General features: G+C 33.8%; 1 protein-coding gene across 6 annotated transcripts in view; it reads left to right on the top strand.

Moving 5' to 3' along the window:
• The window catches only part of LRRIQ1 (leucine rich repeats and IQ motif containing 1), a 257738-nt gene that overhangs the window by 193235 nt on the left and 37645 nt on the right, over positions 1-26858 (top strand). For all 6 annotated transcript variants that reach the window (XM_066368683.1, XM_066368686.1, XM_066368685.1 and 3 more), the window contains exon 26: positions 10698-10818. In XM_066368683.1, the coding sequence (XP_066224780.1) occupies positions 10698-10818 (121 nt within the window). The remainder of the gene's footprint in view (positions 1-10697; positions 10819-26858) is intronic.

Here is a 26858-nt window from a genome sequence, read left to right as displayed (position 1 = left end):
TTGTACTATGTGCCATTGCAAGGAAGACCATGTAAATGAAAAGAGAATGGCCAGTATAGAGTCTAGAGAAATGAACCCCACAAAACAAGTAATTTTGAGTGTGTTTCAGAAATTTCCAGAGAAAAGAGTGCCCTGAGCAATGACAGAGTACATGGCTTCCTTGGCAGGTAAAAATGGAGGTATCAGGTGACCCTAACTTTGTGACACCTTCTATTCACATCAGTGAACTAATACTCCTTGCTCAGATTCGACATTCACTACAAAACTGATTATAGTTTAACTTGCTTTCAGAATTTAGTGTAAGAAGATAATGTAATTTCTAATAGAAATTAGTATTATGTTATTAGTATTATGTTATTCATCCTTCTCATCATTCTCATGAGCAACTCATTTGAGGAGTTTTCCTGAAATAGCAAAATTTGGACAATAGATAAAATTACTGTTTTTGAAAATATTTATAGAATATAGATTTGATATCATCTCTCTGCAAGTATTTCATTTTAATAAGGCCCCTCTTACAGAATAGCATGGTATTACCATAGGAAAATCGGTATTATCTGTGTCTATTAACACCATACATATTACTGACTAGCACTTTCTCAGATATTGTTGAGTGGCCACTTTGGAACAATATTGGGAAATATAAAAGTGCCAAGAGATTCCAAGATAAAGGAAGTGATATTACAATTAATTGTTATACTTCTAAAAATGAGTGAAAAGAGATTGATTAATCAGAATGGTCCTATGAGATTAATGCTCTGACATTAATTTGCTTTTTTCGTATAGCACTATATCACACTACATACAAATATATGATAAATACATAGCAATGACAAGTGCTTTTTTTTCCATATTGAAGAAGTACAGCTAAATACAAAAATAAGGTAAATGGTAGTTGAACTGAAATACACATTTTTTGTGTGTTTGAGTAGAGACAGGGAAAAAAATCAAGAAAAGACTTATGCCAAAAAGATACTGGGTGAACTGAAGGTCCAGTATGGAACTCTTGCAGAGTGTTGGGGAGTGAAAGTATTCTACTTGTGTTGAGGATCTAGACAAAGATAACTGTACAACTGGTACCAGGCCATAACAGAATTTAAAAAAAAAATTAAGATGTAACCTCCTCTACTATAAGATCCTCAAAGGTGGGATATAAAACTGAGACTTGTGGACACAGATAAAACTGAAGTGGTTAACAGGGGGAGAGCAATAAAAGGGGATAAATACATGATGATAGGAAATGAGTGACATTGGGTGATGGGCACACAATGCAGTTAACAGTTTAAATGTTATGGAGATGTTCACCTGTAGCCTATGTATTACTATGGATCGATGTCACCCATTAATTTAATTTCTAAATAAAAAATATAACCACATATATAGAGAACAGGCTGACAGGTGTTGGGCAAAAACCTCATGGACACAGACAACAGTGTGGAGGGTGCTGGTAGGGAGAGAGGGTGAGGGGTGATAAATGGTGATGGACAAAGACTTGAAGAAGTTTTGTAGAATGGGATATCTGAAACCTGTATAATTATATTATCCAGGACCGTGCAAAAAATTTTCAAAACAAATTCAGTTTAAAAAACTCTATAATAAAAATAAAGAAAATTAGAAAACAAAAGTAATCAAATTTCAATTAGAGAACAGATGGATATGCAAATGAGTCTGTTATAAATTCTGCTGTTAAAAAATATTATTGTAATAAACTGGACTGAACACCATAAAAGAGAGAATTAATGAATTAAAAGATTATCTACAAAAGAATAATAGATTGACAACCAACATTGTATCTGATATTTTATATTAACATATAACATAGTTATTTGTATTAATATTAGGGATACCTTTAAATATCATCCACTTCACTTTCAGGAATGAGGAGAAAATAAAATATTATCAAATATTTAAACTCTGGGTTTTAATAACATCTATGTCTTCCAAATAATATCAAAATGTATTGCATGACTAACTCTAAAGAAAAAATGGAAACAAAATATTTACTTATTTCCAAATATATATTAAAAGGAATGTTATTGATCTAGACAATTATACTACTGATTAAATTTATCACTCCAAAACTCCAGGAATTTCCTACAGAAACAGTTATGGTTCAGAAGGTTCCCCAGGAAGCATATTTTGAGATTTTGATATTTGGGTGCAGGATATTTACTGGGAAAAGCTTTCAGGAACAACTGTTTTAAAGGATAAAAGAAGCCGGTTCGAGCAGAGAGAAAGGGTGAACTGCATAGAGTTGCAGGAGAGATAGTGAGATCTGGTAGTGGGAAGACCCTTTTGAGTTTTGCCAGCTTGAGGAAAATGGATCAAGATTTTATGTTCCTGCATCACATCAAGAGAGCGTGTGACTTGGGCAAGCCAACCCTCTTCAGCAAAGGACAATTTCCAGAGAGGGATTCACCAGAGAGCCACCAAGCTTCAATTTTTTCAGCCACTGGAGGAATCTGATTCAGCTGTAAATGGTGTTCTGAGTGGGATATCATAATACTCACTATACTCAGTAAGTTTACCATTCAGGAATGCAATAACATAGCATATAAAATGTGTCAGCTATACCCAAATAAGTCTATAAGTTAAAACCAATTCAAAACTAAATTACAGCTGTTGTTTTAGAAACTTGAAAAATCTCATTCTAAAATGTGTATTGATGAATAAAAGGCGGATATTATATAGGTCAGCTCTGAAAAGGAAGAGCACCTGCTGTCACAAGATATAAAGACTTAATACAAAGCAAAAGTAAACTATCTGGTGCTGGCACAGGGATGGAGAAACAGACCAATGGATATGAACAGTAAGTTCAGGAATAGACCTTGACCATATTGGAATGTAATATGTGATAAAGGTGAGAAAGGTCAGATTGTGTAGTAAACAGCACTCAGTAAACTAACATTAAGAAAAAGAATAAAGGCTATATAGCAATCATTTACACACTTCATAACAGTCAGATGGAATTCAGAAGAGTTGAAAACTCAAATATGAAAAGTTAAGCTATAAAACTGATCAAGTAAAAAAGAAGATCTTTGTAACTTAGCAGTCAAAATATTTTTTAAAAAATATATAAAAGTAGTACAAGTTATATGTAAAAATCACTGTGTTCAATTAAATATTCTTTCCCGTGAAGGATTTTATAGGAAAGGTTAATAGATTGTAGACAAGACAAACTATTTTCAGTGCTAAAAACTAACAATAGGTTAATATCTAAATACAAAGAATTCCTTCTAATGAATAATATAAAGTCAGGTAACCCAATGAAAAAGAAATATAAATACAATAGAAAAAGAATATACAGAGACAGTTCACAGAGATGATGCCTAAATATATTTATAGAAATGTATATAAACAGAGCCCAGTTACAGAACCAGAAGTATAAAAATTAAACCCAAGAAGTTGCATGAATATATTCAACATAATGGCAAAAATTAGAAAATAGGTCACCCCTCAAAATTCAATAAAACGGAAAAAAAAAGAAAATTTCATTACAAAAGAGAGAGAAAACTGAGTAATGCAAAGTGCTGTCCACAATGTGGAGACACATATACAGCCTGTGAAAGTATAAGCGGGTATAGTCATTCTGGAAAGAACTGTCCGTATTTATTAAGGGAGGACTTTACATACCCTGTTACACTTCAAGGCCATTTTTGGAGGGAATATCTCTATTATTTTGCATATCTAATATATATATATATAATATTACACATATAATAAATATATTTTGCATATATAATTATATAAATATATAAATAAACTAGAATTTTTTAGTAAAAATATTCCATTTCCCACTATGTAAAAAATGTAAAATATATAAGGATAAATGTTAATATCAAGCAAGATGTGCAAGGTCCCGCCTTGGCCAGTTGGCTCAGTGGTAGAGCGTCGGTCTGGCGTGTGGAAGTCCCACTTTCAATTCCTGGCCAGGGCACACAGGAGAAGCGCCCATCTGCTTCTTCACCCTCCCCCCTCTCCTCCCTCTCTGTCTCTCTCTTCCCCTCTCACAGCCAAGGCTCCATTGGAGCAACGTTGGCCCAGGCGCTGAGGATGGCTCAATGGCCTCCGCCTCAGGCACTAGAATGACTCTGGTTGCAATGTAGTAATGCCTCCTGGTGAGCATACTGGTGAATTCTGGTTGGGTGCATGCAGGAGTCTGCCTCTCTGCTTTTTCACTTCTCACTTCAGAAAAAAAAAAAAAAAAAAAAAAAAAAATATATATATATATATATATATATATATATATATATATATATATATATGTATGTACAAGGTCCCTACAATAAATATCAAATACTGCCTTAAAAAAACAAAGAGATACACCATATTCATGCGTACAAAGACTCAAATTATAAGATATCAGTTGTTCACAAATGATTCATAAATTCAGGATACTCCTAGAACACTTTGTAGGATAAATGGACAAGTTTTTACATGTATATACAAATACAAGGGATCTAGACTAGTCAATGTAATCTTGAAACAGTAGTAAGGATACTCACATTACTGAATTTAAAACTACTATATAGCCCCCGTAATCAAGAATGGGTATTATATGAATAATTATAGAAAAATCAACCAACAAAAAAGAATTAAGTCTAGAAAAATACCACACTTAATAAGATTAATTTATTTTCCTTAAAGTTACCAAAGCAATTAAAAGAGGATTTTTATTTATTTATTTATTTATTTTATTTATGATTTTAATTTGTGTTTTCATAGATTCAATGTCCCACTGAATATGTCTCCCCCCCACCCCCTTATTCCCTCTCAGCCTTCCCATGCCCCCTCCCCCCTATGCCTTCCCCCTTCCCTCCAGAATTTGCTGTCCTGTTCTCTATAATGCTGTGTTATGTGTGTGTGTGTGTGTGTGTGTGTGTGTGTGTGTGTGTGTGTATAATTTCATTAATCTATTTCCCTTCTCTGATCCCATCTTCTCTTCTACTTTCCCTCTGACCACTTTCCCTCTGGTCCCTTTGATTTCGCCTCTGCCTCTGTTCCGTTGCTCAGTTCACATTGTTCATTGGATTCCTCAAATGAGGGAGGTCTTATGGTATTTTTCTTTCTCTGCTTGGCTTATTTCACTTAGCATAATAGTTTCCAGGTCTATCCATGTTGTCGCGAAAGGTATGTTTTCCTTCTTCTCACGGCTGTGTAGTATTCCTTTGTGTATATGTACCACTGCTTTTTAAACCACTCGTCCACTGGGCTGTTTCCAGATCTTCATAGTTGTGAACAATGCTGCCATAAACATGGGAGTGCATTTCTTCTTTTGAATCAGTGATTTGGTGTTCATAAGATATATTCCTAAAAGTAGGATAGTTGGATCAAAGGGCAGTTTCATTTTTAATTTTTTGAGGAGTCTCCATACTGTTTTGTACAGTGGCTGCACCAGTCTGCATTCCCACCAGCAGTGCAGGAGGGTTCCCTTTTCTCCACATCCTCGCCAGCACTTATTCTGTGTTGTTTTGTTAATGAGTGCCATTCTGACTGGTGTGAAGTGATATCTCATTGTGGTTTTAATTTGCATTTCTTTAATGATTAGTGATGTTGAACATTTTTTGGTATGCCTATTGGCCATCTGTAAGTCAAAAAAGAGGAAAAGAATTTTTTTAAAACAAATAGTATTGTACAATTGCGTATCTACAAGAAAAAAAATGAATGCTTATTACTACTTCACGTTACACTTAAAAATGAATTTGAGGTGAATTGTGGGCCCAAATATAAAAACTATAATTCTAAAACTACTCAAATAAAAGATATTAAGATATTTTCACAACCTTGGGGTTAGCAAAGATTTCAGATAGAACAAAAGAAACATAATCAAACAATAAACTAAGAATGCACTTCAGCAAATTTAAAAGTATAAATATTTGCACCCTAACTGGCCACATTGTCTGGATACACTAAGATTGTGGGTTTTATTCCTGGTCAGGGCTCATACAGGAAGCAGCCAATAAATACATAAATAAGTCTGGGACAACCATTTGATGTTTCTCTCACTCTTTCTTCCTCTACCTTCCTTTCACTCTCTCTAAAATCAATCAAAGTTTCTCACTTCAGGAAAATACAAAAATTAAATGAAATAAATAAAATAATAAAATAAAATTAATCAATGATGTAATTAATTAATTTTAAAAGTATTTGCATTTAGAAAAACTCATTAAGAAAATAAAAAGTCAAACCACCTCCTGGGAGAAAAATTCACATTCTCTCTCTTCCTCTTCCTTTTTTCTCTCCCTCTCCCTCTCCTCACTCCAACCCTCCATGTGCAAAGAATTCCTCCTCCACATATACACAGCTAACAATACACATCTAAAAAGGACTTGTATCCATAATATAGTTTTTAAAATTCTTAAAATCAATAATATAAAAACCTCAAGTTATTAAAAATTGAAAATATTTAAGACCACAAAGGAAGATATTTGAGTGGTTAATAAGCACATTAATTTAAATTAAGATAGCAATGAGATACTACTACATCACACCAGAATGGTTAACATTTAAAAGCCAAAAAACACAAATGTGGAGAAAGATGTAGAACAACTAGAATTCTCTTATATTACAGGCATAGTGAAAAATAATAAAACCATTTTTAAAAATACATAGTTTCATATAAAATTGTATATTCTTCTACCCTATGATCCATTAATTCTACTTCTAGATGTTACCCAAGGGAAATGAAACAAATGTCCACATAAATACCTGTAGCAAATCACATATTATTTTTTCTAGAAAAATTAACTTATGTTTAATAAAAAAACCTATATATAAATGTTTGTAGTAGTATTATTTGTAATAGCTAAAAGTTGGAAACAACCCAAATTTCAATGAGTGAAAGAATAAACAAATAGTGGTATATACATACACTGACTACACAACAAAAAATTAATAAAAAACAACAATCAAGAATGAGCTCTTGATACATATAAAGACTTTGAAGGATTTTAAGAGCATGATGCTGAGTAAAAAAATAGTCTCAAAAAGTTACATACTGTATGATTTCATTTACATAAATAACATTGTGGAAAACACATAATTCTAGTTGTGCAGAACATTTAGTTGCCATTGGTTAGGCTGGAGAAAGGGTATGACTCTAAAGGGAGTTTCTTTGAGAATAGTTTTGGAATTGTTTGTATCCTAATTGTGGTGGTAATTATATAAATTTATGCATGCAATAAAATGTCATAGAGGTATAAACAAACCAAAAAGATTGTACCTGTGAAAATTGGTGAAGTTTTAATAAGATGTGTGGTTTAGTAATGATGTTGCAAGTATTTCAATTTCTTGGTTTTAATAATCACACTTTGATTATATTTCTTTGGGGCAAACTGGGTGGAGGTAATATAGGGAATTCTCAGTACAAATTTTTGCAGCTTCTATGGAAGTTTTAACTGACTTCAAAATATAATTTTTTAAATGATTGAAATTTGTGTCTAAGGTTTGTGCATTTCATTGCATGTAAATTATAGCTCTATAAAACATCTAAAGTGCCTAAACAAGCCCTCACATGTTCTATAACAAGGCCTCTGCCTTATTATATAAGAACAGGAGCCTGTACAATGATGAATGGAAGGGTATATATAACAGCTTTTCACAATCAAAGATAAAAATGGTTTTAAGTCATTCATATGTCTAGAAATACTCTCATTTTGAATAATTATATGTGGAAACACTACAAGACAGCTTCTAAGTGAACTTTATAATATTTTATCTCTTTTTTTAAAAATCTGAATAATCAATAAATAGGTATTTATTTTTATTGTGCTGTTTAATATGTTTTAACTTCTAAAAACAAAAAATTAAAGAAATAAATATTTAATAAAATATTTTATGAAAATAATTGAAGGAAGAGGAATTCCTGTTTTTAGTGTGTTTTTTTTTTTTAATTTTTATTTATTTATTCATTTTAGAAAGGAGAGAGAGAGGGGGAGAGAAAGAGAGGAGAGAGAGAATGGGGGGGAGGAGCAGGAAGCATCAACTCCCATATGTGCCTTGACCAGGCAAGCCCAGGGTTTCGAACCGGCGACCTCAGCATTTCCAGGTCGACACTTTATCCACTGCGCCACCATAGGTCAGGCAAGGAGGAATTCCTGTTTTTAAAAAAGTTAACTACACCTCTGGTGAGAGAGGGAAAGGGTTTAGGGTGTGTTAGTTGGTAGTTACCAAACAGCCCTGAGGATGTAGAGTCCAGCCGAGTGAAAATAGTCATTAGTATTGTGATATGTACAGTGCCAGGTGGGTACTGGAATTGTCAGGCATCACTTTATAAAGTAGATGACTGTCTAATCACTATACTGTACGCCTGAAACTAATACAAAATAAGATTGACTGTAAATTATAATTGAAAAATTAAAGTTCTTTGGAAATAAATAAAATGATGATTTAAAAGAGAGAGAGAGAGAGTTTTTATTTTTAATTAAGTTGCCTGGGTTGGAGGTGAATCAAAATTCAGATGCTTAAAAATCATGTTCCAAAATTTTTACCCTTCATTTTGTTGTGAAAATATGGAGAAAAAGTATGACACATCTTGTAAGTGGAGCTAAAATATGACCTGTTCAGGAAATAAAGTTGCAAAACAATTTTGCATAATTACTATTTAATAAATATTTTTTACTGAATTGCACATAGAAAACTTTTTCTGACATTAAACTGAATTATAACCATACAAAATGTTTATTACAGTGTTTTACAATTAAATATACACTTTTATTGAATAAGTGTTAAAATTGATCAGTAATATTGTTTCTAAGTATGTTTACTTTGCATGATATACAAGAAAAGATTATTTTATTTATAGTTTCTCTATTTGTTAACAGTTATGGAAAGAATGACGGTCAATTTGAAAACAAATGCTTTTAAACACAGAATCTGAATATTAATTCATCTGTGGCTGTGTCAGTTGCACTAATGGACCCTTGATAAAATTTCTAGGTTTGCATATAAAGCTATTAGACTGCACTATATGAAATCATATATTCCTGTTAAATCTCACTTCTAAATTTGAATCCATTATAATATGACTTACTTAGTAACTGGCATTAATTGTTTTCTGTTTTTGAAGAAGCACTCTTTTAAATGCAATGGTTAGATGATAATGAAATTTTTGGAAGGCATGTATTCACAAATATTTTCTTGACATGTAGATATTGTCTTATGGGGATGGATTTCTACTTTCTATTTAGGCATACTAAATTTATGTCATCAAATCGAAGCAAATAAATTCTGATTTTAAAACCTTGAGGCTTACACTTAAAGCCTCTTTAGCCAATAGGCACGCCCCTTCTGTTTTTCCTTAGTTTGTAACTGTTCTCACTGAATTATGGTATTGCTTTGGTATTTCCCTCTTATTCTTCACTGCTTTTTTAGTGTTAATATTGATGAACCTATTCTAATGGAAACATCAGACACATAATACTGTGTACTAGCCAAAATAAAATTTAAAAAAATTGTGTAACACTTTTCACACTAATTACAAATGTATATCAGAAGCCAATTATTTATTTCATTTTAAAGTTTTCTACTGAGGATTTTTTTTGACAATGCAATTGTATTACTTAGCCAGGTACGTGAAAAAGTGACTGACATAGAATGGTTTCTATTCTGATTTCAGCAATACAAGACTTGCTTACTTAACAATGAAGTTCATACATGTAAGGGTGGGAAGAAGTGGAGAGGGGGATGGATATAAAGGAGAAAACCAGACATCTGAATTTGAAAGAGGATGATCTTTAGATGCTGGTTTCATGAGTTTTTCTAGCTCATCATATAGGGATAGTTCCTTAACCACAGTGATGATTTTATGGCTATATTTTGCTTTATATAAATTTTTCTCACATCAAACACTAAAGACAATGCTTTCTCATAGGATTTCAAACATCTTGTGGTTTGGGTTAAATCCCAGCTACTTTGAAGCTGCTTTGCTTTCCATCACTGCATTTTCCCCCACTTTGTGGCTGAGTCCTGATAAATCTTTACTTAATGATATTAGACGTGCTGTAAAACAATATTTTATAGGCAAGGAGTGATTCTTTCAACTCTTAGGTTCAGTCCAAAATAGTAACAAAAGTTCAGATGGTAACTTTAGATAAAATAAATGATCTAATTCTTATGTCTTTAATATATTTTGAAATTTCTATATATTTACCACTACCCCCAAATTAGGCTTAATGTATAATATTTTATATTAATAATTGTGGTAATGAGAAAATAAAAATATTTTGTGACTTTGTAGTATACAAATGTGGAATGAAAGACATTTCAGGGAATTTTATTTAGAAAACTAATACTTATAAGTGTTAAATATAAATATTGCAGAACATAATGCAATATGACATTTCTAACATTCAATTAAGAATTAAATAATATTATTGGTAAATAAGTGATGTTAAACTGTGTAAAGTTTCATCAGTTGCCTTTAAGATTGATTTTCATCAAGATTACTGTACTAAAATGTTTTCTTTTGTTGTACAGACTCAAATAGCAAACCTCAATTTTAAAATCGGCTCTTATTTGCAAAAAATGCTTTGACATAGTGCATTTGTTCTGCCTGGGCAGCAATAAAGGATTGTGGTATCATTTTGAAGAAGGTTGTTTGACAGAGCCTGTTTGTTTATTTGGTGTAATGTGAGCTGCATTCAGAAAATGCCATATTTTGTTTCATGATTGTATACATTCTCTCCCATTGCTCCCAGGCAAGACTTGTAAGCAGAGAAGACATGGATTTAGACCTTTTTTCCATGACTAGTGGAAGAGCTTTGTCTGTGAAGAGAGAAAAAAAAAATCAGGCACACAGACACTCAGCGGGATCTTCAAGTAAGTTGTGGTTGCCTTCAGAATTAATTTAGAAATCACAAATGAATTGGCGGAACCCAATGCCGAGCATTCTTTTACGTATAGGGGGCAGAATGCCAGCAACCAGAACTGCCCAGTAATGTGTCTCTGAGTTCTTCTTTCCCTAAATGTCTTCTTTTGATATAAATAAATTTATTTCTAAAATTAACAGCACAGCTATTTTAATTATATTCTTTGACTCAGTGATCTACTCTCCCATCACCTGATGGATCCTATTGATTTCTTTGATCATTTAGTTCTAAAAGAATTTTTTAGGCTAATTGTAAAAAGTTGGATTTATATATATCAACATAGTGCATTTTGGACTTCTGTCATTGATTTTAAAATGTTATAGGTAAAGTTAAATTTTAAAGGAAACTTTTAAAAAATAGCAGATTTTAGATAATATTATACTGTCAAAACCATGTTTTAAAAATAATTTCCATTAAACAGATGACAGTTTATATTTATTAATGATGGCCTTTTGCATTGTAAATCTGTCACCCACATTTTTTACCTTTATCATGGTGTCAATAAGAATTGTACTGTGGTTAACTCTGAAAAAATATAACACTTATAAAATACCTATATGTTGTGGTATTTTTTGGTAATAGAGCCTATTTTCTTAAATTTTTACTTATGAGTAAAAACCCTAAGGATTTTATAATGTTTTTAAAAATATTATGATTTATTAATTTAAAAGATGTTTTATTTGATATCATATTTGGTTAATTTCCCCAAAGTATACCAAACCTCAGAAGTCAAGACGTTGTCACACTTCATTATAAATATCGTTATTATTGACAAAGGTTTATTACTCATTGATATTATAATTATGTATGTATGCATAAAGTCAATACATGACTGAATGTAAAATAGTCAATTATATAGCTGATACTCTTCAGATAAATGAAAACTTCTAAATGAGTCTCTGACTTTTCATACAGGTACTTGATAATTTGAGTCCAGTTATTTAAATGTATTGATATATACAAGTTCACTTTTATAAATTTTAATGTGCTGTTGAAATACTTTAAATATATCTAATTTAAAAATGTTTATCAGGCTTTAAAGTTCTTAGAGTGCTTGAATTTCCTTACCTGACTCTAGAATCTGAATCCTAATGTGTTGCCAATATAATTGAGAAAGAAATATTTTAGGTTTATTAAGCTAATATAAATTTTTCATGTTATTAACATGATGTGTTAAATACATCAATTTTTAAATATATATTACATTTCAGAAGGAATCAATCTGTGCCCCAAATAATAATGAATCATAATACTATATCCATTTTAAGCATTATATATGGCAAACTCATATGATATCACCAGGGTAGAAAAGAAACAAACCAAATAAAACAAAAACAAAAAAAAATGTCTTATGTCTTTACAGAATATAAAATTTTCTGTTAATAAGGTATCCTCTTAATGTTAAAATATAAGTAGCTCAATAAATCAGCAACTATTCTTAAATATACATGCTTCATCTGTGACATGGAATCATAGGTTGTAGAGTATAGAAGATCATTATATAGAGTTCATTTTTTAACAGATTCTTCAAAAAATTGAAATAGGCTATTTTCACTATATTTCCAATTAGTTGTCAATACTTAACATTATTGAAAACACTACTGATTTCCAAATCTGTTTACTAAGTGACAATTTCACCATAGAAAAATAGTTTTTATTATTAGATAACAGAATACTACTTACCTAATTATTGTACTTACTAGTTTATTATAATTTTAGCATAATATAATGGTAAACAATGTATGTTCTGACATTAATTTGCCTGGATTTGAATCATGACTTAATTTTCTCATCCTTAAAATGAGTATGATAATGGTAGTATCTTCCTTGTAAAATTGTCTTCAGGAACAAATGTAGAACACTTAGTAGAACAATACTTGGCACATAATAAGTTCTTAATAAAAATGTTCTTTATAATTGCACCTACACATAGCTGTAAAAGAAGAATAAATTGAGGTAAGATATTGAAGTCTCTAGAAACTAGGCATATAGGCTCAGCTATAAGAAACCTACTCTTAGTAGTTGCTTGATTAAAAACTTGGGGTAGCCTATATTTTATAGAAAACTTTAAACCTTCAAAGTCATTGGGTCCTAGGCCTCCATGGCTCTGGGCCAAGCACTTACAGCTTTGGTATTTTGACAGCTCTTTTTCTCCTGACCTTCCCTGTCTCTCTCTCAAAAACTTGTCACCTTATTAAAGCTAAAGTATTTCTTTTAGCTTTGCAAGCCAAATCTAGAGAGTAGTTTATGGGCTGTAGCTATAAAACTCTTTCAAGCCTTTGAACTTTCAAGATATTTCTCTTTTAATGTTGTGAGAATATTTGTAAGATGTATTCTTTCAAATCAGATAAACTCAAGTTTAAAATCCCAGTACCACCATCACATGTAAGTTGTGTAACCTTAGGTAAATTATCTAACCTCTAAGAATGAGCTTCTTGTCTGAAGAATGGGAATAAGCATGTCTATTTCATAGAGTTTTAGTGAAGAGGAAATGAGTAAAAATATATGTAAAGCACGTAGGAAGTGCTTAAAGAATAGTACTTGTTGTTTATATTGTTTGTTATTGTTGTATGTTTTATGTTGCTGTTGAATTTTAAACAACTCCAAGGTAGAGCTGTCTTCCTGTTCTGCGTGTCAAATAACACCAGAACCAACAACATACTTTCCACATGCCAGCCATCTGAAGCAATACATATTGTCTTTTCTTTGTGAATTTCCTAAGTTTTCTGTCCTTTACTTTTAGGTCATACTGCTCTCCTACAAGAAACCAAGGCAGTCTTCTGCTACTTAGCTCTCTAATCTATCTTATGGTTTAAAGAGAGAGATGTAAGAGGGCACGTTCTCATTTTTAAAATTCCACTTATAAAATGAATACACCAAGAGATTTCTTCATTTAGACTATATTTAGAAAAAAATTTTCATTTTCTTAAAAGGTTTTGGTTTCCTAAATTAATTTTTTCAAATAATACTTAAAATAAATGTTACACTGTAATGATAATAATTTTATTGCTATAGCAATTTATAGCTTTACTAATTTCTTTTAATTATCTATTCTTATTTATAATGATTATTTTTCTTTGACAGCTAATATAAATAGGACTCAGAGAGTTTATTTAATTTCCTTTTGGCACGAAAAGTTTAACAAGGCACAGCAGCTGCTTGAACCTACCTTTCCTTATTCCAAAACTAGTTTCATGTTGCCTTTTATTCTTCTATGGACTAAAATATATAGCTTAGTTGGTAAGAGTAGAATATAATTAATGTAGTTCTTACTGATTCATGTACTTATTCATATATTTAATAGCCATTTTTTGAATAATTGCTGCTCACTATATACTTAGCTTAGGCTTCTAGTTGCCTCCCAATCATCTCTGCACTTGGCAGGGCATATTTTGTATTCACAGTGAGCCAAGGATTGAGAATCCATGATTTCTCTGCAACAGTGCATCATCAGCCAAAGTCAATTTCTTTGTCTAAATTCTTATCAAATGTAAGCCATTTTAATATGGTACTGATTTTTCTCATTATGGAATAAAATATATTTTAAAAATGAAGAGAATGAGGAAGTCTCTTTTCTTTTGTATCTACAATGACATTTGGGATATAAGTGAGGAAAGAAGTAGAAGAAAGCCATCTAAACAAAGGAAAAGGGTAAAATATGAATACAGGGCAGGGCCCAGAAGGTTTACAATTGTGAGTACATGAGCATAGAATTTGTTCTTGTACTGTAATTTATTAATTCCTGTGTTATTTTCCATACAAATGTAAACCTATGTTTGCACGACCCTGAATATATTTGTAGAACATTGAAGAGTAATTTGCCTGAACCAGAGATCCCATGTACTGGAGTAATCCAAAATAAAGTTGAATTAAAAAGGAAGCCTTGCCTGACCAGGTGGTGGTGCAGTGGATAGAGCATTGGCCTGGGACATAGAGGATCCAGGTTCAAAACCCTGAGGTTTCTGGCTTGAGTGTGGGTTCATCCGGCTTGAACACAGACTCACCAACTTGAGCGTGAGGTTGCTAGCTTAAGTGTGGGGTTGCTGGCTTGAGCATGGGATCGTAGACATGACACTATGGTCACAGGCTTGAGTTTAAGGTCATTGGCTTGAGCAAGGGGTCTCTGTCTCAGCTGTAACCCCCCAGTTAAGGCACATATGAGAGGGCAGTCAATGAACAACTAAGGTGCCACAACAAAGAATTGATGCTTCTCATTTCTTTCCCTTCCTGTCTGTCCATCTCTTTCTCCCTCATCTATCTTGCTTAAAAAAAAAAATCCCAGTTTTAGGTAAGTTTGAAAGTAAAGTGGAAGCCCTGGCCGGTTGGCTCAGCGGTAGAGCGTCGGCCTAGCGTGCGGAGGACCCGGGTTCGATTCCCGGCCAGGGCACATAGGAGAAGCGCCCATTTGCTTCTCCACCCCTCCGCCGCGCTTTCCTCTCTGTCTCTCTCTTCCCCTCCCGCAGCCAAGGCTCCATTGGAGCAAAGATGGCCCGGGCGCTGGGCATGGCTCTGTGGCCTCTGCCTCAGGCGCTAGAGTGGCTCTGGTCGCAATATGGCGACGCCCAGGATGGGCAGAGCATCGCCCCCTGGGGGGCAGAGCACCGCCCACGTGCCGGGTGGATCCCGGTCGGGCGCATGCGGGAGTCTGTCTGACTGTCTCTCCCTGTTTCCAGCTTCAGAAAAATGAAATAAAAAAAAAAAAAAAAAAAAAAAAAAAAAAAGAAAGTAAAGTGGAGGAATTGGACTTCCTCAGTGATAATGCAGACCTAAAAAAGATTTCTGAAAATACTTTAGTGTTTTAGAAAGCTTAAGATCATTTGAAAAGAGATATTATTCTGAGTCAGTCCTAACATTATGCAAGTGCCTCCAGGAGTATATTTACAAAGTAATTTCATAGCTCTTATAAAAAAGATTATCAAAAGTACAATGTTAAAATAGGTTACTAGCTGTCAAAACTAAATAATATATACAAATTTAGAGATGAAAGGTGGTAACTAAAGCAAAATTAAATTTCATAGATGACCATTAAGGTTTACTCCAAATTTAAAAGCATCTCCCAGGCTCTGGCTTGGTAGTATGGTTGGTTGGAGTGTTGTCCTGACATGCCAAGGTTGCAGGTTCAATCCCTGGTCAGGGCACATACAAGAATCAACCAATGAGTGAATAAGTGGGTGGGACAACAAATTGCTCATTATCTTTCTCTTTCCCCCAACTCCATTTTCTCTAAAAAATAATAATAAAAAAAAAAACAAAATAAAATGCAAACTTCATTAACATAATTTGATTTTGCAAATTAGAATTATTAACATGTTTTATATTTATATATGTATATATGTACATCTGTGTATGGATATCTAGCTTTCCATAGCTAGAGTATAGATTCATAATATAATTTATAATACTCCACTGAGTAAGCTTAAGAGCTAAATTTTATTACATAGGTCTGACCTGTGGTGGCACAGTGGATAAAGCATTGACCTGGAATGCTGAGGTCACCATTTTGAAACCTAGGCTTGCCTGGTCAAGGCACATATGGGAGTTGATGTTTTCTGCTCCTCCCCTTCTCTCTCTCTCTCACTCTCTCTCCCTTTTAAAATGAATAAATAAAATCTTTAAAAATAATTTATGGCATATATTTGTGTATAATTATATAAACCATGCATCATAATAGCAAGCAATTACTTGCCTACAATACGTACAGCACTATCCAGGCCACTACAAGAGTACAAAGATGGAGAGGCACAAGACCGAGGATGGCCAACACAATATTGAAGGATAAGAACAATGTTGAAGGACCAACAGACTCAACTTCAATGCTTACTACAGAGGGAAATTCACATTGAAACAAGATACCACTACACACCTATTAAAATAACCAAAATCCAGAACACTAACCATTCCAAATGCTGGCAAAGATGTGAAGCAGTAGGAACTCTCATTTGTTGCTAATTGAAATGCAAAACGTTACAACTGCTTTGGAAGAGACTCTGGTGGTTTCTTACAAAACTAAACATACTCTTACACTATGATCTGGTAATCAATCTCCTTAGTATTTACCCAAAGGAATTGAAAGCATGTCCACACAAAAAACTTGTACATGAATGTTATAGCAACTTTATTCGTAAGTGCCAAAATTTGGAAGTAACCAAGATACCCTTTGGTGGTGAATGGCTTAAGTAATCTGTGGTATATCTAGATAATGAAATTATTATTTAGTGCTAAAAATAAATGAGCTACCAAGCCATGAAATATAAAGGAACCTTAAATGCATATTGCTAGGTTAAAAAAAAGCCAATCTAAAAGCTGCTTATTGTATAATTCCAACTATATGACATTCTTAAAAAGCAAAACTAGGGAAACAGTAAAAATATCAGTGATTGCCAGAGGCTGGGGGGAAGAGAGATGAATAGTGTCAAGCACAGAAGGTTTTTTAGGACAGCAAAAACACTCTGTGTGATACCATAATGATAAAGAAATGTCATTCATTGCATGTTTTTTCAAACCCATAGAATGTACAAAACCAGGAATGAACTGTAATCTAAACTATGGACTTTGGGGGATTATGATGTGTCAGTGTGGGTTCATCTGTAACAAGGGTAACTTTCTAGTGGAAGATGTTGATAATGAGGGAAGCTATGCATGTGTGTGTGAGGGGGTGTGGGGGGGAATCTCTGCCTTCCTCTCAATTTTGCTGTAAACATGAAACTGCTCAAAAAATAGTTCTAAAGGGGGGGGGCAGAAAAGGAAAAGTAAAGTTCAGAAGGGTGTTTCTTGCCAAAGTAAATCTTGAGATTTACTTTGAAATAGGTGGGATTTAGATTTTAATTTTATAAATGTAAATTGCCCACTGTTAAAGAGGCAGAAAGCTGTAGAGCTGAAATCCAAGCCTGGGTCTTTTCATTTTTATGGTAAAGATAGCAACTGCTTCCCATCCAATGCTTTTGCACCATAACTGTGTTGTTTCAACCCATCTCAAAGTAAAGATGGAGCAAAAAGACCCTTTATAAATTTTGATTTCCTTAAATAAAATGAAAGTACTATGATGAACTGTATGTGCTTAGCACATAGAAGGCACGTATATTGAGAGAATAAATGAATACCTGTATATCAGCCATTGTTCTTTTCTCCTATGTCATCTTATTTTTCAATGGATGGTGTCTTCTCCAGAACAAGGGAAACTTTCCAGTAACACTTCATTGTTTTCTCTCCAAACTATTGTATATGTATGAGATTTAGGTTAATAAATGGTTACAAATATTAAAGAAACTTTATAATATAACACTTTATTATAGAATTCAAATGCTAAACAGACTTTCATATTCTGTTGACCACAACTAGTTTTTTTTATGTTTATTGTTTATTCTACTTCTCGCTTCTAGTGTGTGTGTTCCAGGAGGACAGGGAGTTTGATGAAGTTTTCCAGGTACCTAGAACTACCAGTTATATGATATGCCCTTTAATGTATACTGCTCACAAAAATTAGGGGATATTTTATAGCTTCATATTTGGTGATAAAATATCCCCTAATTTTTCTGAGCGGTACAAATTTGATGAATTAATTAATGGATAAATGAGTGAATATGGCCATCCTTTAGTTGAATAAGAACTAGGGAAGGAATATCTTACATTTTCAAGCTCTATGGTGAGGTAGAAGAAGAAGAGGGGTAGAAGGTTGACTGGTAGATATTTAGCAGTGTCTGCCAAGCTTCTAAGAGCACCAGACCTATCAAAAATCCTGGTATTGTTATTAAAGAGTACAGTCTATCCAAATAGTTAGGGTTTTTCTCCAAGTTCTAGGTGAGTTTTTCAAACAACTCAGTCATGAAATGCAAGTTCCCATGGATCCAGCCTACATGAAGGCAATTCTGTCATTTGTTCATTCAAAAATATATATCTGTGGAATGATCCATAAGGCCCAGTGCATTACACAGGGGAAAGAGTGCTGAGCTCTTTATGGAGTTTATAATCTGTATAAATATATGTTGTGATAGTCTGCGTCCAATCAGGAGATAGCTATCACACAGCATGTTATACAGGGAAAGATTAAATATTATGTACACTAAAGGAGCAACTTAAATATATAAGGACATTATCAATGATACCCTAGTGCTGAGTAAGAGCACCCAAAGAAGGACAGACTTGGAAGGGGTTCACACATCATTGGAGAAGGTATGATTCAGACAGCTGAGAAGTTCCCTGGTTTGACCAGATGAAGAAAGTTTGTAGTTACTGAGCAAACAATAGTCAACTCTTTGCAAAGCAGGATGTTGACAGGTGATGAGCAGATGATGATGAGCAGAAACGTAGCATAGGCTGCTTGGACTTTGGTAGGGCAGAAGGAGGGACAGGCTATGGTTTCCCTGTGGAGAAGATAGCACACAAGTTATTACTAAGTCCAACCTGTGTGGTGGCAGAGGGGTCATGTTCGGATCCTGTATCAGAGAGTCCTCACATTCACAAGGCCAACCACAGCCCCACCTATGCCAGAAATTGCAAAACCTCTTTCTCTGGCAGCATCCTTTCAGCATCTTCTACTGAGAAAACTTGCCATTTTTTTTTTCCACTTTAAAGGAGAAATGCTTAAAAGATGGCTTTTATTATAGAATATGTAATGAGGAGTGTAGTCGCTGCTATAAGGCAATAAATTGATAACTGACATATATGTATGCACTAAATGATTACTCTGAACATCGTGTGTGTGTGTGTGTGTGTGTGAATTACAGGTATATGTATGAACATCCTCTTTATGATAGTAAATTGTGCTTACCATTGTCTTTAGAAGAGATTCACAGTTTGGGTCAAATTAAGGCCTAATATTATTTTATTTATGGCATCTTAAGCTAGGAAATGTTTTTGAGCAAGAAAAATATAATGCCCCCCAAAAAAACACATTTCACAATTGAGAAAAATTAAAGAAAATCATAAGAAGACCTCAAATTGTTAAGAAAATGTTGTTCAATCATTCCTGTTATTTCTTCTTTTTTATAGGCTACTTCCAGCCTATAAAACCATGTTATTAAACAATTAAGTAAGAAATGACTTTTTTAAAGTGATAGTATAGCCCTCAACAAATTGCAATTTTCAAGATCAGAGATAAGAGATCATTAATATGCCAATTGCATTTTTAAGCACAGTGAGAGGCAGTGCAGTGTTGATAACAATACTGTGCTAAGAGGTTGGGAAATCACTTTCTAGTCCTGGCAAGGCCCCTCACCAGCATTTTTTTTTGTAATTTTCTTTAAGTCACTTACAACTCCTTTATAAATTTTATAGGTTAAAAGCAGCCTGGCATAAAGGAAAGAAATTTCAAGTAGGCCAGATATAAATTTAAAAAGATGTAAACCCCATTTCTTTCTGTTACATTTTTATGGACTTGGATGGGATATTTTAGGATTGGTTTGTTCCCTTAGAAAATATCACGGTGGAAATTAGGTAAATATATAAATATGTATTTTGTGTTTCTATGGAAAAGGGAGGGAAATAAGAAAAATAAAGGTAAAAGAAATCTAAGAGTTTTTGTAGCTTTGAATATCCATATTCTGCAACTAGAACAATAAAACTGTACATGCCAATTTCCCAATTAAAAAACAACAGAAGCTATTATTCCTGATGTGTTGTAGTATGAAAATTATGTTTGCAAGTGAAAATTTTGTCCATGTGAGAACACTTCTAAAGTCCCTGATTTTATGCCTTATTCAAATTGTCTCTAATTACTGTAGCTAGGTTCAGGCAACTGAGATGGGGAAAAAAGTCTTTCCTTTAAATGTTTTCCAAGTAAGGATCAGAAAATTAAACCAACTATGAGAAATGAGAGCTATCTTATAAAATTAAGTTGAATTTTGAAAAGCTAGAAGTGATTTTAAAGATTAACATGCCTACTGAAATAATTTGGCTTAAGATTATTAACTTGTGGGGGGTAAATACACAATATAATATACAGATTTGTTGTAGAATTGTGCACCTGAAACCCATACAATTGTATTAACCAATGTCAACCTAATAAATTCAGTTAAAGAAGAATATTCTACTATAAATACTTAGTAAATATTTTAATATCCCAATTTATTTTTTAAAGTTATTTCCTAGTGTGAACCCAGTCAATATTTCATAGAGTAGCATTTGGAAACTACCTTTGGATTACTTTAGCTCAGTGATTTTCAACTGTGTACCATAGAAATTTTTAAAACATATAATGCATGACTATTTAGGCAAAGGCACTGACCTCTTTTCCCTTAGATTGTCAAAAAAAAATGACAGTAGCCAACACAACAGTAGTCATCCAGTGTAAATGCCCTGTCTTGAACCATAATTATATAGGTCATATAACAGAGTTGCATCTTATTGGTCATGTAGCATAGTAAAGTTGCATCTGATTGGTAAATACATCATACCAGAAATCCTTATACACAAGTGTAGGCAGCTGATATTTTAAAAAGTCACTTTGGAGCAAAATGGGTAGGTGATTATTATTATTATTCTAAATCAATCAAAATTATACCTATTATTTGTCAGATTGGCAAAAAGTATAATATCTGTAATTGGTATGCTGCAGCATTTTAGTAATTAGTTTATTTGTGCCATGAGATTTTAAAAAAGGCTGAAAACCAATGTTTTAGCTACACATTTACTTTTCACACACAAAAAAGTTGTTGCTAATACATTTAAAATTAAAAACAGGGAACTAGGTATAAACCTATAGGTACAAGCAATTTAATAAATACATTATCCTAAAAGTAATAAATAAAGTCTGTGAAGTTTTGTACAAATGCAAAATGCTATTACAAGAAAAAACAAAGAAATAAGATGTTAAACAACTATCATCTTTAGAAAAATTTTAGTTTTTCAATTTATAGGACTATGTACAATATGGCCTTATTTTTCTATCTGATTATTCTCATGCAGAATGTTATTTAGAGAACAGATTTGCAGACTCTCTTGAAGAAAGCAATGTTTTTTTCAAAGGAACTCTAACTCACTTATGGGTCAAGACTGGAAGGAAACAGAGGGGTTCTCATTGTGTGTGTGTGTGTGTGTGTGTGTGTGTGTAACAGAGACAGAGAGGGACAGACAGACCAGAAGGGAGAGAGATGAAAAGCATCAATTCTTTATTGCAGCACCTTAGTTTCTCATTGATTTATCATGTGCCTTGATTGTGGGGCTACAGCAGACCAAGTGACCCCTTGCTCAAGCCAGCGACCTTGGGCTCAAGCTGGTGAGCCTTGCTCAAACCAAATGAGCCTGCCCGCACTCAAGCTGGTGACCTTGGGGTTTCGAACCTGGGTCCTCCGCATCACAGTCCGATGCTCTATCCACTGTGCCACCAACTGGTCAGGCGAGGGGTTCTCTTTTTAAAGGTAAGGCTAATAATATTTTAAATCCACTCTGAATGAATCGTAACTTTGAAGCTATTTGTGGTTGTTTCATTCAATGAACATTTATTAAACACTTTATATGGTAAGCATTATTCTATATTATAGAGATAATTTCTAATTCAATTAAATATTAAAACTATATTTTTTAAAAATACAAGTAAGCCTCTGTTCTTATAGTTATAGCTAGTACAGTAAATGTTGCAATATTTTTATAGAGCTGAAAGTTATTGTCAAAATTTTAAAATATATAATTTTGGTATTTAAAAAATATAAGCAATATGTTGTGTTAAATGCCTTGAGCCTGACCAGGTGGTAGTGCAATGGATAGAGCATTGGACTGAGATGCAGAGGACCCAGGTTCAAAACCCCAAGGTCTCCTGCTTGAGCACAGGCTCACCAGGTTGAATGCAGGGTCACAGGATTGAGCATGGGATTATATACAAGACCTCATGGTTGCTGGTTTGAGCCCAAAGGTTGCTGGCTTGATCCAAGGTTGCTGGCTTGAGCCCAAGGTCACTGGATTGAGCAAGGGGTCACTTGCTCTGCTGTAGCCCCAGGGTCAAGGTACATATGAGAAAGCAATCAATGAACAACTAAGGAGCTGCAATGTAGAATTGATGCTTCTCATCTCTCTCCCTTCCTGCCTGTCCATCCCTATCTGTTCCCCCAACCCCGTCTGTCACAAAACAAACAAACAAACAAACAAAAAAACCTCTCCATATTTCTCTCTGGAATATTAATAATAAACTCCATTTAAATAAGCTCAATTTAGTGCAAAGATCTGTTAATAAATTTCAGTGTTAATTTTTAGGTGGGAGGACCTACATCTGTGGTCACCAGCTAGTTCCCTCTCCTCCTACAGTAAGAAAACTTGATTGGGTGAGAAATTACTGCATAGTCTTTATAACTATTTGACATTTTCATACTACCAACCTTCTTACTTGAATCATAAATTTACAATATTACATAAATACCAGCCCAAAAGAAGATAAAAGATAGATATACACATATAAACACACGCACATAGAATTCTGCCTTCTGATTTCTTGCCATGTTACTTACAATTTACATTCGATTACAAGCATGATTTTCAAACTGAAAAACAATATAATAGTTATACATGATTTTATTTTAATTCATAAATATAAGACCAATCACTGGTGCTTCTTGGTGGATTTACCTTCCCATTTTGTCATCCTGTGGTTCTCCAACCCTTCTGCTACTCTGCTACTAACTTACGTTTCTTTTGAAATTTCCTTCTTTCAAGGCTCCAAGATCTCTAGCATTTGGACCATATGGCAGCTCTGGTACTTCCTATTGGTCCTTCATATTCTGTAACTTACGTTTACATGTCAATGATTTCCTCACTCAGTGGTTACCAACATTTTTACATTTAACTTTATATTCTGTCACAGAGTGGTTAAAAGTTATGTCTAATCTGATTCTTATGTGCATATTTTTCTGTATAGACTGAAACTACAATATATAAAAAAAAGAATCAATTGACTTTTGTTCAAATGTTTACTAATTAACTAGTATATTGGTTTTATTTGTCCCTGACCTTTAAAAATCTAGATAATTTCATATTTCTGATATATTTTCATCATATACTATCTTAAAGAAGAAGCATGTAATGTTTAGAATTTTGTGTCTATTTTTGCAAATTTAAAAGGAAACACTACTCACAAATGTTATTTTATTAAAGTATGTGTTCATATAATATAGCTAAAATCACTCAAATAGGGGACTATTTTTGGAATGGCTTCACAAATTGTGGTTACACCTAGATTATGAAGACATTAAGGGGTAAACAGACAGTGATATAATAATTAAAGGATAAAGAAGTCTGAAAAAAAACTTTTGATAAAATAACTCTTAAAGTTTAAAAATTATTCTGAGGGTCATGAAATCATAACCTATATCATAGATATATGTAGATATGGATGTGAATACAGATATGGAAATATCTTTCCATTGTGTTTCCTCACTTGCAGAAATTGAAGCTAGTATTGATATATTTTATTCATTTTTAGTTTCATAGACTTTATTTCCAGGAAATGAACAGTTCTTTCCATTCCAAGGAATGCAAATATAGATATGCATTTCCCATTTGCTACCTCTTGATTTTATTTATGGTAATATTATATTAAAGCTATGTTTTATGGACATGGACAAGAGTGCGGTGGTTTCCAGGGGGAGGGGAGGGGCATAGAGAAAACCAAATAAAAGGTGACGAAGGACACTTTGACTTTGGGTAACGGGTATACAACATAATCAAATGTCAAAATGATCTGGAGATGTATTCTCTTAATCTATGTACTCTAATTGATCAATGTCACCGCATTAAATTAATTGTCTAAATAAAAAAAATATTTTTGAAAAAAAGTGATAAAAAGCTATGTTTTATTTTTAAATACTAAACAAGGTATTGTCTTTTTTTATGATAAACCTTAGTCATGTGAAGTCAAGTTTCAACTTTATTTTATAATTTATCACTTACTTTTGGGAAAATAATTTACCCTGGCTCAATTTCCCCAGCTTTAAAATGAGGATGATATGTGTCTTGCAGACTGGTGTTGAAGATGAAAAGAATTGGTGAATATGACATGCTGAGGCAGGGCTTGTGACATAGTGGACACTTCGGTTTCTCCTGCTTCTCGGTGTGAATTTTAGAGAAAGTTAGAAATGAATTGATGTTGACAGAAAATCAAAGAGCAATGGGCGATGAGGAAATACTGGCAATAGCACATCATACCCTTTTAATACATTTGAGAGTAAGAATAAGAGAATTGTGTTTAAGAAAAATTTTACTGATGCTAATCTTTAAGTAACTAGCATATTTTGATTAACTGGCATACTTAAAAATGAAGGTGTTTTCCCCACAAAATATTCTAACAAAAGATTCTTTGATACCACTGTCTATGCCAATTGCTGCAAAATTTCATTGAAAAAGAAGTAAAAAATAACTATCAGATTTTTCATTTAAAAGTTTCAAATTTCAGTCCCACTTTAGAAGTTACATACTTTCTTCAGAGAAAAAGAAGGTAAGGATAAGGTTTTGTAAATAACTATGGCCAATTTAAACATTTTTATTTTATAGATAATGAAATCTGGCTTTGTTTATCCTCAAGTTTTGCTTAATTTTTAATATTTTTACATTTTACGTAGATTTTATTTTCTTTTAAACTTTTATTAAATTTATTGGGGTGACATGGTTAATACAATTATATGGTTTTCAGGTGCGCCACCCCAAGTCAAGTCTCCTTCCGTCCCCACTTATCCCCTTTGCCTTCTTCTCCTCCCCACCTCTTTTCCCTCTTGTAATCACCATACTGTTGTCTGTGTATAAGGTATTTGTTTTGTTTGTTTGTTTTTTTCCTTAATCCCTTCACCTTTTTCACCCAACCCTTCAGCCCCTCCACCCCACTCCCATCTGACAGCTGTCAGTCTGTTTTCTGTATCTATGAGTCTGTTTCTAGTTTGTTTATCTTGTTCATTAGGTTCCATATGTAGGTGAAATCATATGGTAACTGTCTTTCTCTGCCAAGCTTATTTCATTTAGCATAATACTGTCTAGGTTCATGCATGCTGTCTGAATATGTAAGATTTTCTTTTTTATTTTTACAGCCCTAATATTTTATTGTGTAAATGTACCACAGCTTTTTTATCCACCCATCTACTGATGGGCACTTGAGCTGCTTCCTAATCTTGGCTGTTGTAAATACACTGCAGTAAATATGATGGGTACATATATTTTTCAAATCAGTCTTCTGAGTTTCTTTGGATATGTTCCCAGAGTGGAATTGCTGGGTCATGAGGCTGTTTCATTTTTAATTTTTTTGAGGAAACTCCATACTATTTACCATAGTGGCTGCACCAATCTGCATTCCCACCATCAGTGCATTCTCCACATCCTTGCCAACACTTGTTTGTTGATTTATTGATGATAACCATTCTGACAGGTGTGAGGTGATATCTCATTGTGATTTTAATTTGCATTTCTCTGATGATTAGTGGCATTGAGCATTTTTTCATATACCTATTGGCCATCTGTATGCCTTCTTTGAAAAATTGTCCATTCCGGTCTTTTGCCCATGTTTTTTTGTTGTTGTGTTTTTTGTTTTTTGAGTTTTTTTGTGTGTTTTTTTCTGAAGTGAGAAACGGGAAGGCAGAAAGACAGACTCTTGCATGTGCTCGACTGGGATCCACCCAGCCTGTCCACTAGGGGTGATGTTCTGCCCATCCAGGACATTGCTCTGTTTTTTGTTGTTTTGTTTGTTTGTTTGTTTGTTTTTCTGAAGCTGGAAACGGGGAGAGACAGTCAGACAGACTCCCACATGCGCCCGACCCAGATTCACCCGGCACGCCCACCAGGGGCGACGCTCTGCCCACCTGGGGTCGATGCTCTGCCCCTCCGGGGGGTCGCTCTGCTGCGACCAGAGCCACTCTAGCGCCTGGGGCAGAGGCCAAAGAGCCATCCCCAGCGCCTGGGCCATCTTCGCTCCAATGGAGCCTCGGCTGCGGGAGGGGAAGAGAGAGACAGAGAGGAAGGAGGGGGGGTGGAGAAGCAAATGGGCGCTTCTCCTATGTGCCCTGGCCGGGAATCAAACCCGGGTCC

Source organism: Saccopteryx leptura, chromosome 2 (assembly GCF_036850995.1).
Source record: "Saccopteryx leptura isolate mSacLep1 chromosome 2, mSacLep1_pri_phased_curated, whole genome shotgun sequence".
Classification (NCBI taxonomy): domain Eukaryota; kingdom Metazoa; phylum Chordata; class Mammalia; order Chiroptera; family Emballonuridae; genus Saccopteryx; species Saccopteryx leptura.
The sequence above is the reverse complement of the archived record's forward strand: the minus strand, read 5'-3'. Positions and strand labels throughout refer to the sequence as shown.